This window comes from Panthera onca, chromosome C1 (genome assembly GCF_046562875.1).
Source record: "Panthera onca isolate mPanOnc1 chromosome C1, mPanOnc1 haplotype 2, whole genome shotgun sequence".
NCBI classification, from domain to species: domain Eukaryota; kingdom Metazoa; phylum Chordata; class Mammalia; order Carnivora; family Felidae; genus Panthera; species Panthera onca.
Window position 1 is genome coordinate 67,909,382 of NC_138346.1, and position 14,887 is coordinate 67,924,268.

General features: G+C 35.5%; 1 protein-coding gene across 13 annotated transcripts in view; it reads left to right on the plus strand.

Moving 5' to 3' along the window:
• COBLL1 (cordon-bleu WH2 repeat protein like 1) overlaps window positions 1-8,923 on the plus strand; it is a 175,071-nt gene extending 166,148 nt beyond the window's left edge. For 12 of the 13 annotated variants that reach the window (XM_060621271.2, XM_060621266.2, XM_060621267.2 and 9 more), the window contains 2 exons: window positions 1,558-1,734; window positions 7,614-8,923. In XM_060621271.2, the coding sequence (XP_060477254.2) occupies window positions 1,558-1,734; window positions 7,614-7,700 (264 nt within the window). In that variant the 3' untranslated portion in view covers window positions 7,701-8,923. The remainder of the gene's footprint in view (window positions 1-1,557; window positions 1,735-7,613) is intronic. The other variant, XM_060621277.2, reaches the window with a different exon arrangement.
• Window positions 8,924-14,887: the final 5,964 nt, after the last annotated feature.

Sequence of the window (14,887 nt, forward strand, 5' to 3'; positions counted from 1 at the left end):
TCCTGTGTTTTGCTTATCTCAAGTTGTTTATTACTTTTCTGGATGTTATGGTTTATTTTCTACTCTACTTCTACATAATAGCAAAATAGTTTTAATTATATAGAAACATAAGCAGTTAAGACTAGTTAATATAACCAGATACTTCTCAACTATACATTTTCTATCATATATATTCAACCTTAGTTACCAAACATTGACACATATAAATAATTTAAATTGAAACCAGAATTTTCAATCTCAAAATATAATTTTCTTAATTTCACATTTTTGTTAACTTTTCCAGTTATATGTATGTTGACTAAAATATCATTTAACCATTATCTAACCTTAATAATTTACATAAAAGAACATTTATTTAGTGTTTGGTCAACTAAGTGTTATAATTTGCTAGATTCAAATAATATAGTCAAAGGAAAGGATGAAATTTATAGTATGAATTATGATAATCCCCATGCAATTTTTAAAAAATATTTTGTGTACTTTTACCCTGATACTGTTTAAAGAATACTTTCAGATTTGTGTGACAGTTCCAGAAGTATTTTATATTACTTTTTCAAACATTCCTAGAGTAACAGAACATTAACCATATTGCCAAGTAAAGACTTTTCCATAATTTCAAAGCAGTATTCATCTTGAAGAATATTTCTTCATGTATTTTACATTTATGTTTCTTATCTTTGATATAATGTCAGGAAGAGATGTATGATGTAGAGATTAATTCTCTACTTGGGAACAAAGCCTGCGTTTCTTCTTAGAATGGAATACCATTCCTAAACAACAGAGCTTGATTTAGATAATACAGTTTTTGAGTCATTGCCTAAGCTCTGTTTAGCTCATCTTTTGTAAAGATATTTGGCAGTTTAAAAAAGACATTTTTAAGATTATTTGATAATAGTTCCCAGTTAAATTGGTTATTAAATATTCTTTCCTAAGAAGTTTAATTAAATTTTGATTCTTAAATTTGGAAATTCCTAATGTTTTTTAGTCCATGGGCAAAATAAAGAAAACACGGTCATCACTTAGCCCCTGTGACTTCCATTAACACAAAATAAGCTATTACATGTAGCATGGTCCTTAATATTCTTTTATTAGAAGCTATGTTAGATTCAACCAATATAAAATTGTCAGTTTGTCCATTCTGTTCTTTCAAAAATGATAATTCGAAAACCTAATATTTTGTAACTTTAAAAATGTGTTCTTTTTTTAGCCTATGGAATTTTTTTTTTCTTATTATTTGGCTCTTCTGGCCAACTCCATTGGCAAAAATCAGCATTATTTGACTTAGGGACAGTAAAATTATTAGTGTATTCATAAAACAAAGAGAGGTACCACTTTTCTTCCTTAGCCTCATAAGTTGAAGAGAAGGGAAGGTAATACCCTCATCTTCCAACTGAGCTCGGGCAGCAGAGATAACTCACTGGGGAAGGAAACAGAACTATGTCTAAAACACCAGTGTGGCAAATAGTGATTCTTTAAAAATATACTGATGATGAATTTTTTTTAATGGCCCATTGTTCACTTGGTATTCATATAAATATTTTGCACTTATTTTTATAGGGAAATAACTCTGCACATAATGAACAGAATTCCCAAATACCGTCTCCAACTGACTGCCCATCATTCATTCTTAAGAGACAAAGTTCTTTAACATTCCAAAGCTCTGACCCAGAACAGATCCGACAGAGTTTGCTCACTGCAATCCGTTCTGGAGAGGCTGCTGCCAAATTGAAAAGGGTAAGTTTTCTTTATCAGATGGGTGACAGTGGGTTTATTTTCAACATTGTCAAACTAATACTTAGGGGAAATTGTTTTCTGGCCCTTGCATCTGAATAGGGAGGATGCCAGAAGTTGCTCTTTGATGTCAAGGGTCATTTTTGAAGTATAAGCTGAAAGAGTCCAGAGTCTTACACATACTTAAAAATATGTCCGGTCTATTTTCCACAACATGGGCCAGGTGCAGAACATGGGGTTTGCTCATTATTATATAACTATATATAGAAAGTACCCTGGACTCTTATTTTAATAAATTGTATTAGCATAGCAAGAAAAATTCTTTCAGAAAGAAAATCCCTCCGTAGTCCAGAAAAGCCGCACTAGCAATAGGAACGTTCAAGTTTTCAGTCCTGGCTCCCACGATGATCAAAGTCAACTACCATATGTGGGAGAATGAGGGGGCGGGGGGGCAGGTGGCTTTATAGGTTAAAAAATGTAGGGAAAATCTAGGGAATTTAGATGACACCGAAGGCAGAAAGTCTAGTCTAATAAGGCCCTGCCAAAGTGGCCAGCTCCTCCTTACGGAGATGTAGGAGAACTTCAGGAAGGGAGGTATGCTTCTTTTGGGGAGCAAATGCCAAAAAAACGACACAGGGAATTATTTGAGGTGAGTTTCCTCCCTCTGTTGCTTTCATCCACTCAAAGAAGTCCTACGTGGTGAAGCCTGGAGCCTGGCATCAAAACTTGGACTTTCCAGAGGCTGTAGTCTCCCTAAATGTCTTTCTTGTTCTCCCCTTAGTTGTCTTGGTTGCAAGTTCCTCAACACTCAAGACAAGAAAAGTACTCATTATTCTCCTGACTCCCTAGGCATTTCGTTTTGTGAATTCCTTCTCTAATCATTTTAGAGGCTATTTAGAGAAGAGTAAGAGACTTGTTGAGCAAAGCACTGAGCTCAACAGAAATAAAATCTGCGAAGGGACAGGAATGCTGCAAGGAGAGAAGGAAAAGGGGAGGGCATCTCGGGCACATCTCCAAGGCCAGCCCTGTCTGCGCTCACCATTTTCCTCAGTGTGTTTCAGTGGAGCCATGAGTGACGGCTGTTTTCATGGAGGGCTTGGCGCTCCCATCTGGGCAAACAAGGAGACAGGGCAAAATATTGCCTGCTGTCAGGAGTGGAGGAAACACGAAGGAATAATTCAGGAGATTAGGTTTGAATTTTGTCAAGTATTTGTAGAATCTGAATTTAGGTGCCAGGCAGGAAAAAAAAAAAAGTTGGTGGTGTTGAGTACTGAAACTGGTATTTCACAGGTCACGACATTTATATTTTTGTGAGGAAATATGCCCACGCAAATAAACTGTACATTTTCACTTAAGAAAATAGTTCTCTTTCTAATCTTGTAAATTAAGGTTCAGTTTCAAGTCAGTCACTTCTGATCTAAAGCTTTCTCAATTCTGGGCACCTGGGTGACTCAGTTGGTAAGGCATCCGACTTCAGCTCAGGTCATGATCTCGCGATTTGTTAGTTTGAGCCCCACGTAGGACCCTGTGTTGAGAGCTCTGGAGCCTACTTCCAATTCTGTGTCTCCCTTTCTCTCTGTCCCTCCCCTGCTCATGTGCACGCACGCAGTCTCTCGCTCTCTCACTCTCTCAAAAAGAAATAAGCGTTAAAAAAATGTAAAGCTTTCTCAATTCAATATACTTGATAAGCATTTTTTAAGCAAAAAAGTACTAAACATTGTCCTAGATGCTGGGGATACAAAAATGAATAATACGAAGCCTCTGCCTTCTGGGTGTTCACAGCCTGGGACTGAGAAGCAGTGGCACATCAGGTCCACAGGAGAACCAAGTAGCTAGACAGAACATAACTGCAGTGCCTTTTCCTAAGTCCGTGGATATAGTAATCAGTTCCAATGGACTAATTGCAGAAGAGTGCATTAAGTTGGGAATGTCTTTTAGGCCAACAGAACTGTACAGGCAAGCAGCTGTGTGCTTGGTGATACGGGCTCTAAATTGGCAGTCTCTTCACTTATAAAACTCTCCTTGCTTCCAGAATGAGCTGGATGTGAATCAGCATAGAAAGCAGGCTCTAAATGATGATCCTATAATTGTATCCTGTTTATAAGTCATTACTTGAGGTTCCATCAAGTCTAAATTTTATCTCTCTCAGTAGGAGATTATCAATAGCCCTGAGTCTTTGTAGTGCCAGTTCCTGAATTTTGTTTAATAAAAATTCCTTAAGTAATCAATTTTTTTTTTTTGCACTAAAAATGAACACAGGGTCTAGTAAAGGTCACGGAACTGACACACTATGATCAGTATTTTCACTTCTAATTATACCCTAAAAAGGTGTGTGTTGTGTACCAGGACACATTTATAAGAATATTCATGAAATATTGTTTGTAATAGCTCTAAGTAAGTATAACATTAATATCCAAAAACAGAATAAATAATATATTCAAAGAATGGATTATCAAACAGCAGTAAGTTGGGCAAAGTACACCTAAACACAACAGGGTAAAGACCTATAAAAATATCTATGTGTAAAGTTTGACGGCATGCAAAACTAAATTATGTTATTTAACGATGCATGCGTAGGTGGCAATTATTTTTAAAAGCAAGGAAGTAATTATAAAAATCATGATAGGGTTACTTCCACAGGGAGAGAAAAGGCTTTGCTGGGGTTTGTAGGAGAAGGACAGGCAACACAATTTAAGAGGAAACTAAAAAACTAAGTAATCGAGATAAATGTTATCTTAATGCAAGATTTTTTAAATGTCTAAATGAAAGCAAAAACCTGTGATAAAGAAAATGTCAACATTTTAAATAAAGACAAGATCAGTAGGGAGCTGGAGCTATTCTCTTGGCCTGAGTGGTGGATTATATATACGTTTGTGTTTGTTTCCATCAGGTTGTTTATTTAAGTTCAGTGCACTCTCCTGTACATGTATTGTATTTCAAAAAATATATTGCAAAAGGAAGTAAAAATGGACACCAAAAGGCTCTGATTCCTTGTGATCTTTGCTTAAGTCCCATATTTCTATCCTGTACTGAACATTTCTCCTGGTTTGTTTTAAATTCTAACATTTCTTTTATAGAACAACAGTTATAGTGCCAAATAAAATCTTCAGTGATTTTGACAGTGGGCTTAGATTGTTCATCAGAAAATTGGCTCCAGGTTTGCCTATATTTTGGCACCCAAATGTTCAGTTTAACTCCAGGTACCAACCTGCCTTATGGCTCTGGTTCATACCCGAATAATTAACCTTCATTATAATAATTGGTTCACATTAGAACAATTATCTAGTTGATTGCTCTAGTGTAAATGTAGTCATGAACATGCCATGTTTTTTTTTTCATATTAAGATTTTTTTCCACACCTTACCCCTCTTTGACCCCCATGTAGTCACAGAATTGTCTTGTCTTCCTAGTTTTAATAAATCTAGTTTACTGTTTTATAAAATGTATTTGGCATAAAGATTTATATGTGAATCAGCAGATTGTTTTCAGAGAATATGAGATTAAGTAAACTATGATCATTTACTTGTGTTGATACAAGAACTTTCTGGCTACTTTTGGTTCCTGTTGATGCTTCAGTTACTAAAGGTCATTATACTATTACAAGTAGAATATACGTTTATGAAAATAAAGTGACAAATGGTATTTAGTAGTTGATATTAACCGTTTCCTCAGAATGTAAAATTTATCTTTGGCTCCATAAAAACCTGGAAGGAAGAAAGAAACCAGATAAGTCACCCAGAACTTATGGGATAAGTCGCCCAGAACTTACTGGCATTTTTATTTGTTTAATTGGTCTGCTTTTTACTCATACTTCCTTGTTTGGAATTTGTACAATCCGAGGGCTTCAGGTTGGCAGTTCTTTCCATATATATTAATCAATGACAGTTTTATAGCAAATTTTCCTTACAAGAATAAGAAAACTACAAGAATATTCCTGATATTCTTTAAAGTTGAGACAGTCAAATAGTAGATGCTCATATTAGTAAATTCTTTAATGCTCATATTAGTAAATTCTTTAATGTTTAAAAGTTTTTAATCTTTAAAAAAATCTTTATCATAGGTGTCATATGTTCATTATTCAAAAAATTCAAGCAACACTCTTTTACTTTATAAATGTTTATAAGAAGTTATTGTATTCCATTCAAGAAATAATTCATTGATCTATACCGTGCCAGGCACGGCATTAAAATAGTCAAGGTTTCTGACCACACAGAATTTATAGACTAGTCTATAATAATGTCTTTTCATGCTTGAAAGTTTAGTATACAAATTTTTAAATATCAAATGAAATACCGTTTCCCCCTAAAGTAATTGCTCGTGATAGATTAAAGTGAAACCTTCCAGACCACTTTTGTAGTATATAAACATATTTAATTTTTCTGTACAAAAATAAACTCCTCTGTAAACCATTCATAAATATCTCTGATGTTTTCCATCTTGTTACACATACACATACACACTATTCTTTTTCAGACTATGGAGTATTTGATTATATGAATGAACCATAGTTTATTTGCTCCTTGTTGGTGGCCATTTCACTAGATTCTAGTTTCTCCACTCTATAAATGGTGCTACAGTAAACATCTTTTATTTGTATTAGGGTCATTGGTATGTTTTTTAAATGCTTAAAACAAAATTTGTCTCTTTTTCTTACAAAGAATTATGACCACTGCAAATTTGGCAATAATTACAAAAATAATCCCTACACACTGAAACTTTTCGTGCCAAAGTTACATAATGAAAAGTCGTTACCTGTTTGTTGGCTATATTTGGAAAGGAACCCCACGTGAATACTAAACAAGGTGCAGGAGTTTTCCTTCCCCTGGTGGCAGCTTTTCTTTTAGCTGTTTTAGTGTCAACTACTCTACTCCATCCTGGATTCATAGTGAAGAAAGTTGATTCGTTTCGGTTACCAATCTTTGTTTTAGTAAAAGGCCATGAATGAAGCACTAGGAAATCAAATCCAAACTGAATTTGCCCATTTTATTTTCCCTTTCAGGAACTTACTCTGATGCAAGGCAGAATCTGTGGCTTTTTGTACTCCAGTTCTCTTGTGATAATGTTTGGTTAAGAATCTATTCAAATTATAACTAGACATTAACCATTTTTTAAAAGTATTGTCAAATTTTATGTATAATATTTCAAAATATTATACCTATTTACTATCCAGAATCCAGATGATTTTTTAAAACATTCTTCTAAATGTTAGAATTTCAAGCTATTTAGGAAATTCTTAGTGTATTTCATTCACTTACCATTTGTAAATAGGAGACTTTGCCATAGAATCTTGGAATTTCGGAGTTTATTTATTGGGAGGAAGAAAACTACTTTTCATTCTGCAATTGTTTTGACATAACACTCTTAGATTTGACTTTTTTAGCCCTTCAAATGACAGCATTTTAAAAACCAAAGCTGTATTTTCTTATAAACAAGGAGTACCTGGGGAGGGGAATGTCAAGTTAATATATACCATAAATACAAAAATTCTTTGTGTTGTGGAATTCGCTTTATTTTTCTACATTTTCCAAGGCAGCTTTGAGGAGCCAGAATTAACCTAGCAAAAAATGCTCTTCAACAGCTTGGCCTGCAGTCTGTTTGTGCTCTTGTCCTTTGAGTTGATTTGGTAATTTTGTGAAGGCTAAGATGTGTTAATGGATTATTTAACTTGTTTGTTGTGGAAATAACAACTCTCTCATTTTTAATTTTATGGTAGAGTGAACATTTATTCTTAATCATTTGTGATTTATTGAATACGGAACACTAAATATTATCGCTTACAATTATACAGAAGTTCAAATGTGGTAATTGTTGAAAACTGAAAATTAGAGAGCTGTGCCATTTTCACTTGATGGGTGCAAACTGTGCTTCTTTCTTTCTCTTAGGTTACTGTTCCATCAAATACAATATCTGTGAATGGAAGGTCAAGACTCAGCCATTCCATGTCCCCTGATGCCCAGGATGGCCATTAAATGTGCCCTGTCACAATGCACTTCACGAACACCGCTATTTCACAGGACAATGTCATGCTGATGGAGAATGTTGGCCAATGTATATCCAGATGTACACTAATATATTGTCTATTAAAGTGTAAGAATTTGTGCTGTGGCTTTTAATGCCAAAAGAAGAATTACAGAATTTATAAGTTATAATATTTGGGGCCTTTTTTTTTTTTTTTTTTTTTTTTTTTTGCCTTAAAAGCTGACTATGCTGCTTTAGAACTTTAAGACAAGGTGTTAATGACTTTCATTTTTCTCAAATGAGACATCGTCACCTTTTGTGGATTTCACTTACTGACACATTCTCTACAATGGTGACTTAGACAAAAGAATAAATTAAGATTCATAGACTTGTATTTGTGTGACACATAAATAGGTAGGCAAATGTAGATCTGACATTTGCTGCCTCAATGTTACAGTTTAATTGGAAATGTTTATAAGTTATATTAAAGTGTATTTTGGCTGAAAGTATGATCTAGAGATCTAAGAATATCAAATAAGTATATTTGGTTCGACAGTTCATTTAAATGATGAATCACTTAGTGTGCAAGCCTTATCTTGTGTGTTCTTTATGTAATTATAAAATCAATGTCAAATTTATGGGAAGCTTATAATATTTTAATATTTTATTAACATGGAACATTTTTTTTTTAATCTTTAGAACTTAAATTGCACAAGGAACATTTTAAATATTTTTTTGTATATAATCATGGCATTGTTGTCACACAGATATTATATATTTTATGTGCCAGAAGCCTTAGAAATCGTATGAAAATGTTGGTCTATATTGACAGTTATTTCACATTTGATATGTAGTGAGGAATAGGGGTTAGTATATGTCCATATTGGAGAACTTCAAAGACTACTTGGAGGTTCCAGAAATCTTTGTTTTAATTAAAATAAAATGATAAAATCATTATGTAGCTCAGATGCTAATATTCTAAATAATATATATATACATTAAAGCTAAAACTATTAAGCCAAACAATGCCTAATTTGTTGGCTTATAACTGTATTGGGGTCTAGAGCTCATTCATGTTCTAGTCCTACTTTAAGAATCTAATTGCTCATTTATTCTCAAAGCTTTGTCAAACAAGTTGATGTTAAGTTGGTTTTCACTAAAGCTCTTGGGATGTCTGCCTCTTTGGACGATATGTTGATTTTTTCAATGTTTAATAAAAGCAAGTTATACGTTTGGTTTGTGTCAACCAGCATATTTATGAATTTCACACGACAACCGTATCTTTATCAGCCAGTAAACAAGTCATAGTAAAACCTATCATTCATCAGGGCTCTCTAGTGTACATGTGAGCCCATACAAACTCCAAAGTGCACAATCTAAGCATCTAACATGCTTAGACTAGTTCCTGATACATGGCAGATACACATTAAATGTTAAATGTTACTGTTATTTCCTTAAATCAGACTTGAAGAGACCCTAATATATGGAAACTTATGTTGTTATAAACCAGTAGGGAAAGGAGTGACTTTTTAAAAAATTGTTTGAATATCCCCTTGGAAAAAAATTCGGATCCCTACTTCAAATCATAAACAAGTATATTTGAGTTGGATTAAAGACGACTTTTAAAAGTAATATTTTAAAACTTAAGTGAATATATTCAACATTTTTTCAGACCTTAGCATGGGAAAAATTATTTAAATAAGACACAAAGGGACATTCGTAAAAGATGTAAATTTAAATATATTAAAATTTAAGACACATGCACATTAAGTACTATAAAAGTGAAAACATAAGCCACAAGAATGTTAATATATATATTATACATATAATATATATGCTATAAAAATTCCTAAATCTCATGAAATACTACAATAGAAATATGCACATGCTGCAAAAACAAAAATATTTCTAAATTTTTTTAATGTTTATTTTTGAGAGAGGCAGAGTGAGAGCGGGGGAAGGACAGAGAGAGACAGAGACACAGAATCTGAAGCAGGCTCCAGCCTCTGAGCTGTCAGCACAAAGCCCAACGTGGGGCTTGAACTCACGAGCTGTGAGATCGTGACCTGAGCTAAAGTTGGACACTTCACCGAATGAGCCACACAGGTGCCCCCACGAAAGGTAGGTTTCTTACAAGAGTGAATCTGAAAGGCCAGAAACATATGGGAAAAATACTGTTCACTACTCAAGGAAGTTTTAGTTAAAAACATAAGGATGTACTATATCACACCCATCAAATTAGCAACAATGTAAGTTTCAAAATAGCAAGTGTTGTCAAGGACAGCAAAGCAGTGGAACTCTCGCTGTTGGTGGGAAAATACACTGGCACAACCATCAAATTTACCATAGCGAATAAAGACTTATTACCATGTTACCTTTAAAAAGTACTTATGCATGTGCATAAGGAGACATGAACAAAAATGGTCATGGCAGCCTTGCGTATAACAGCTGAGGGGAGTCCCAACTGGCACTCAACATTGATCGTACATTCATATGATAGCCTTCTGTACAACAGTCAAAATGTGCAAACCAGAGTTATGCATGTCAACATGGATGCTGCTCAAAAATGAACAAGAAAAGCAGGTTGTGGAGCACTGCATGTTTTCTGATACGAGTTATATGCAAAATGATAACCATATATTACAGCTGTATGCATAAGGTTTGCTAGTGGGTACCAAGAAATGAGTGCTGGGTTGGGGAGATTTACAGGTGTCATCAATTATGTTTGTAGTATTTTATTTTCTAAACTGCAGTTTGAAAACAAGTACATTTGACCCTTGAATAACATGGGGATTCGGAGAGCCCATCCCCCACACAGTCGAAAATCCACATGTAACTTTGAGCTCCCTCAAATCTTCATAGCCTGCTGTTGACTGGAAGCCTCACTGGTAACATATACAGTTAACACATATTTTGTATGTTAGATGTATTATATACTGTAATTTTACAATAAAGCCAAAGAAAAGAAAATGTTACTAAGAAAAGCATAAGGAAGAGAATGCGTTTACAGTACTATACTGATAAAAATCCACATAAGAGTGGGCCCGAGCAATTCAAACCCATTTGTCAAGGGTCAACTGTACTTTTATGACTCCAGATTTTAGCATACTTGAAGAAGTTCTTAATTAAAATATTTGTTAAAGATCACATAGTACTTAAGGGGCTATATGTATGAACCATTAATACACTTACATTCTGAAAAGACGGCATTATCCACACTGTTTCAGGAGAAAAACATGCTCACCTCTCCACTTGATTGGGAAAGAAATTTGAGACAGGTAGTTTTCACCAGCCATATCCTCAAGTAATAGCAGAAGTAAGATACAGAAACCAATCTGAAACCAATTTTCTAGTTTCATATTTAATGTTGGGCACCTAGGCATTTTGCTTTTGCTTTCCCTGATCAGGCTATTTCTTTATACTACATATTTTTAAATTATCCACATTCTACATAAATCATAGAATACAAAATGAAATACTCTCTTCTCTGCTCCAGCATCCCACTCCCCTCTCCAGAGATAACCACTGTTAATGTTTTGATATAAATCCCTCTATAGACACATTTGTATCCAATACGTTTATACACAATACAGATAGGTGTATTTATACCCAATACAAATATTTATATCAAATACATTCATGTTTTTGTTTTTGTTTTTGTTTTTTTGTTTTTTTCTTGTCATTACTGTTTTCAGCATTAAAAAGGCACTCTAATACCATTTAGCAAGTTCCCTTTTACACCAGCAGAGTTCTGGAAGAAATGTTTGCACACAGAGACTTACCCTATCATATTTCAGTTCACATTTCTCCTATTGACTTGTTTCTTGCTGTGGTACACAGTTCTACCTAAAGTCAAGATACCTAGGCTCAGATCACGCGTCTGCCACCTCCAAGTTATGGGATCTTGGGCAAATTATTTTCTCTGTGCCTCATTTTAACCTCTGAAAAGCTGCATTAACAAAATACCTTCCTCATGAGATTGTAAGGAATAAATGAATTTTAAAAGAGTTTGGCACACAATTTATTTTTTAAAGCTATTTATTTTTAGTACTACTAGTGAACAGGTATTATTTATCTAATATATTCCCCATCCTTCTGAAGGGTGACCCTCCCTCCCATTTTAAGGCCCAATCTAGCCTTGACCACCAGGTATTGGCAACAGGACCCATACTCTGCCACCTGATCCAAGTCCTTAAATGACACCAGGCTTTTTTCTTGAGACCTGAAGTTTGAAACCAAAAGAGTTCAACTGACACAATTATTTGTCTTGTGCCAGTTCATTTCCTACCCACTACCAGTAGGGACAATAAATGTAAAAAGAGCTGAGAATCAAACTCATCATTTTTACTATCTATGGATTCCGATAAAGAAAAACCTTGCAATTAGAGGTCACAATGAAGATTTCTATGGGCAGAATGTTTTCTTCTTCAGTCACTGTTGATGTAAACATAGCTCATTTATTTGGCACTTTAGTTATACATAATTTTTATATTATTGACCTACTATGGAACAAAACAGTACACAAAGAGACTGCTACTTTACAAAGGTCAGACAAGTGGCAGATTCCCACCTCTAGTTTTCAGTATGCACTTTCTGATTGCCAAACTTTGCAAACCATGAAGAAAATGTGCTAGGCTTTAGGGGACACCAACATAGTAATCTACTTCTTCTGGATCTTTAGTTGGTCTTCCTTTTCAGTGTCGCCACTTTCTTATAAGGTTTCATTTTTCACACCTCAGACTCTTCACATGGATGGGTATATTTTGTTTATGGCAAGTATAATGCCACCATGTGCTCCCTCCAAAGAACTTTTCTGACAGGTATTTTGAGAGAAATTGTGAAACACTCCAGTAATTTGTGTGGAACTGTTGGCATTTCTGCTTCACAAACTGGAGAAATTTATTTGGAAGTCTTGCAAATTTCTCCTCTTGGAGAAAGAAAAGTGCTACAATTCCAAACTTAGAGTTTTCAAAACAAGCAATTTCTTTACTTTCCAATTTATTCTTATGTTCCTACCCACCCTTGTTCCTCGTGGTAGACCATCATGGTGGCCCCAATTCTTTATCTCACCTGCATCCACACCTTTTGCTCTTTGTGCTTTCTCTCACTAAAGAGACAAAGCCATTTCCCTCCCCTCAGAAGTAGGTTCTGTGACTAATACAATGAGGTGAAAATGACTGCACCAGTTCAGATTTCTGCATGCGCTTGCGTGCTTCTCCCTGTGCGTGTAAAGTCGCTCTGAGAAAGCCATCTCTGAGCTTGCTGGATGGTCCTCAGAAGAGAATGACGTGCGTGGAGCAGAGCTACCAGCTAAGGCCAGCCTAGAGCTTCTCTAGCAACTCCAGCCAAGATCGACAGGGCCACTTGGCCACCACCACTCCCCCCGTCCCCCCCCCAACTGACGTTGATGTGTGAACCATAAATGCTACCCATGAGCGAGGCCTCAGGTTCATGATTGGTGGGTATACAGAATTAATGTGGCAATAGATGCAATACATACTCTTAAGCAAACTCATACACATATGACTTTAACACTAGTCATAAATTCATTCAATCTGTTTAGGTCCACATACCCTATTTTCCCCAGAGTCCTCACAGACTATTTTAGTTACTAAGTCCAACACAAATATACCTCAGACACTCTCTAACTCCCAACTAGCTCAAAAACAATTCTAGCTTAACCATTCCTTTATTATTTATGGTGCAGAAATACTTTCTCCCTTTCTCTATCTTTCTCTCTCATTTTATCCTCAGACCTGTGAGCATGAGAGCCCAAATATCAAAGAGATCCACAGGCCCCCCAAAAGCTCTCTGGACTCATCTATTTCACAAAGTTTCCAGACAAAAATACAGATTTCCCAGTGAAATTTGAATTTCAGATAAATAACGAATTACTTTTCAGTATAAGTATGTCCCATGCAACATTTGGGTTATACTTACACTAAAAAAATTTAATAATTTATCTGAAATTCAAATTTAACTAGATGTCTTGTGTGTTTCTTTGCTAAATCTGGCAACCCTACCATTTCATGAAAATTTGGAAGGAGTAAATGCAAGCAAGAAGGAGTATGTACCCTGCGGGGGAAAAGAGAAAGGGCAGCCCTAGCCCTAAGTCAAGAAACCAAGAAGTGGCATTATGGAAAAGAGTAGCCCAATCTATGTTCTCTTCGATAGTTCACCATCTGAAAAACTCTCCTATAATGAATGGGGAAAAAAAGGTTCATTAAAGAGTTCACAGTGAAGTAACCCTTTGGGTGACTTCCTCCCCACCCCCCCTTTTGGGTGACTTCTGTTGGTGGGTTTTAGATACCTTCAAATCATCAGGAAGTTATATGCATAACAATTCTAAAGTCCTCATTAACCTCTGCATTATTTTTATGATAATTGTTAGAACAATTGTTAAATCTAGGTGGGAGGTATGTGAATTATACATGACTTTCACTTTTCCTATATGTTGAAATTATTAATACTAGAGATGGAAAATGAATTTTTGAGATACTCCTATTACAGCAACCAGCTGCACTATACACCCATGGGGATGAGAGATTTAATTTTGGGTCATTTGTTTCCCTTTCACCAATTAAGAATTTTAGGCAGGGGCACCTGGGTGGCTCCGTCGGTTGAGCCTCTGACTTTGGCTCAGGCCATGATCTCACAGTCTATGAATTCAAACCCCACGTCGGGCTCTGTGCTGATAGCTCAGAGCCTGGAGCCTGCTTTGGATTCTATGTCTCCCTCTCTCCCTGTCCCTCCCCACTCACGCTGTCTCTGTCTCTCAAAAATGAATAAACGTTAAAAAATTTTTTTTACGCAAGTCAGGGGAGATGATAGAATGCAAGTATTCATTTGACAAGAGCAACTTGCTGTTAGTAAAGTTTATTATTGAAGAGTTAGATGGTTAAGTCTTAAAACCATGCACTCCAAGGTGTGATTAAACACAGCATTATTTGTAAGAGGGAGGAGAGAAGTTAGGAAAATCAAATGTGTTAAGTACCACCTGTGCACCACTAATCTGCTAGATGATCTTTGAGGTAAATTTTATCATCCCATTTTACACATCAGCTGAAAGCATCTAAGGAATTCCCTCCCCTAAGGTGGTGCTGAGGTTAAAAACAGATATTTGAATCGGTGACGGGCATTGAGGAGGGCACTTGTCAGGATGAGCACTGGGTGTTGTACGTAAGCGACGAATCGCAGG